The sequence below is a fragment of the Haliotis cracherodii genome, unplaced genomic scaffold (genome assembly GCF_022045235.1).
Source record: "Haliotis cracherodii isolate W230 unplaced genomic scaffold, xgHalCrac1.p SCAF_4, whole genome shotgun sequence".
NCBI classification, from domain to species: domain Eukaryota; kingdom Metazoa; phylum Mollusca; class Gastropoda; order Lepetellida; family Haliotidae; genus Haliotis; species Haliotis cracherodii.
In genome coordinates, this window is record NW_027266297.1 from 69,364,392 (window position 1) to 69,365,826 (window position 1,435).

Below are 1,435 nucleotides of genomic sequence, written 5' to 3' on the forward strand. Positions count from 1 at the left end.
AACCACACAGCTGTAACACAAGCGAGACTACACATGTTGAACCCACAGTAGGAACCACACAGTTGTAACACAAGCGTGACTAACATGTTAAACCCACAGTAGGAACCACACAGCTGTAACACAAGCGAGACTAACATGTTAACTGACAAGCGTGACACTCAGACACAGTTGCTGGTTACGTCGTTAAATGCCATTCTTTCCATTGCGCCAGTTTGTATCCAGCCATCCGGGTTCACCATGCTGCACGACGTTACCTCAGCCACAATTCCGTGATGAACTACACCATGTACGACAACATCACTCGCAACATCGTGCACTACACAGTGACGCACTACACCGTGACGGACTGCACAGTGACGGACTACACCGTGATGCACTACTCCGTGACGGACTGCACAGTAACGGACTACACCGTGAGCACTACACTGCAATGCGCTACACCGTGACGCACTACACCGTCATGCACTACACCGTGATGAACTACACCGTGACGGACTACACCGTGACGCGCTACACTGTGACGCGCTACACGGTATAGCGCTTCTCCGTGACACAACACCGTCATGCACTACAACGTGGTGCACTACATCATGCACTACAACATCATGTACTACAGTGTCATGCACTACAACGTCATACACTACACCATAATACACTACAACATCAGACACTACACCGTCACGCACTACAACATCATGTACTACAACCTCATGCACTACGTCAGGCACTACAGCCTCATACACTACAACGTCAGGCACTACATCCTCATTCACTACCACATCATGCATTACACCGTCACGCACTACGTCAGGCACTACAACACCATGCACTACGACATCATGCACTACAGCTTCATACACTACAACGTTGTGCACTATGCCGCCAGACACTACAACATCATACACTACCACATCATGCACCACACCGTCACGCACCACAGCGTCATGCACTGCAACATCATGCACTACAACGTAATGCACTACAACATCACGCACAGCAACGTGATGCACTACAACATCATGCACCATACCGTCATGCACTGCAACATCATGCATCACACCGTCATGCACTGCAACATCATGCACTACGACGTAATGCACTACAACGTGATGCAATACAGATGAAGCATGTAATTCGCTTCCATTCCTAAGTTAAAGTATAAAAACACGGCTCCCGTCTCCCCGACTCTCAGTACCAGATAACTCCCTTGCCGTATACAAGATAACACTGTTATCCCCTAACCAGGCAATAAACAGAGGCACATAAAAGACGCACACGGACATTGTACACGTATATTTCATAACACCTTCCATAACACCGTCCCGACCTGCAAACACTGAAAGTAAATTTAGAGTATTAGATCGCTTTAATGGACGATGTTAGTCCCTGGAATAAGGAGCACGCGCGATGTGATCGATAGCAATACCCATCAAGT

At 47.9% G+C, this 1,435-nt stretch overlaps 1 protein-coding gene across 1 annotated transcript; it reads left to right on the plus strand.

Annotated features, from left to right (window-relative positions):
- The first annotated feature begins 563 nt into the window (after positions 1–563).
- Positions 564–1,124, plus strand: LOC139479633 (uncharacterized). Its single transcript, XM_071262475.1, has one exon. The coding sequence runs from the start codon at positions 564–566 to the stop codon at positions 1,122–1,124; it is 561 nt and encodes a 186-aa protein (XP_071118576.1).
- Positions 1,125–1,435: the final 311 nt, after the last annotated feature.

What these genes read in the sequence shown, in the direction of transcription:
- LOC139479633 (XM_071262475.1), top strand. Translation starts at nt 564, where the DNA reads ATGCACTACAACGTGGTGCACTACATCATGCACTACAACATCATGTAC.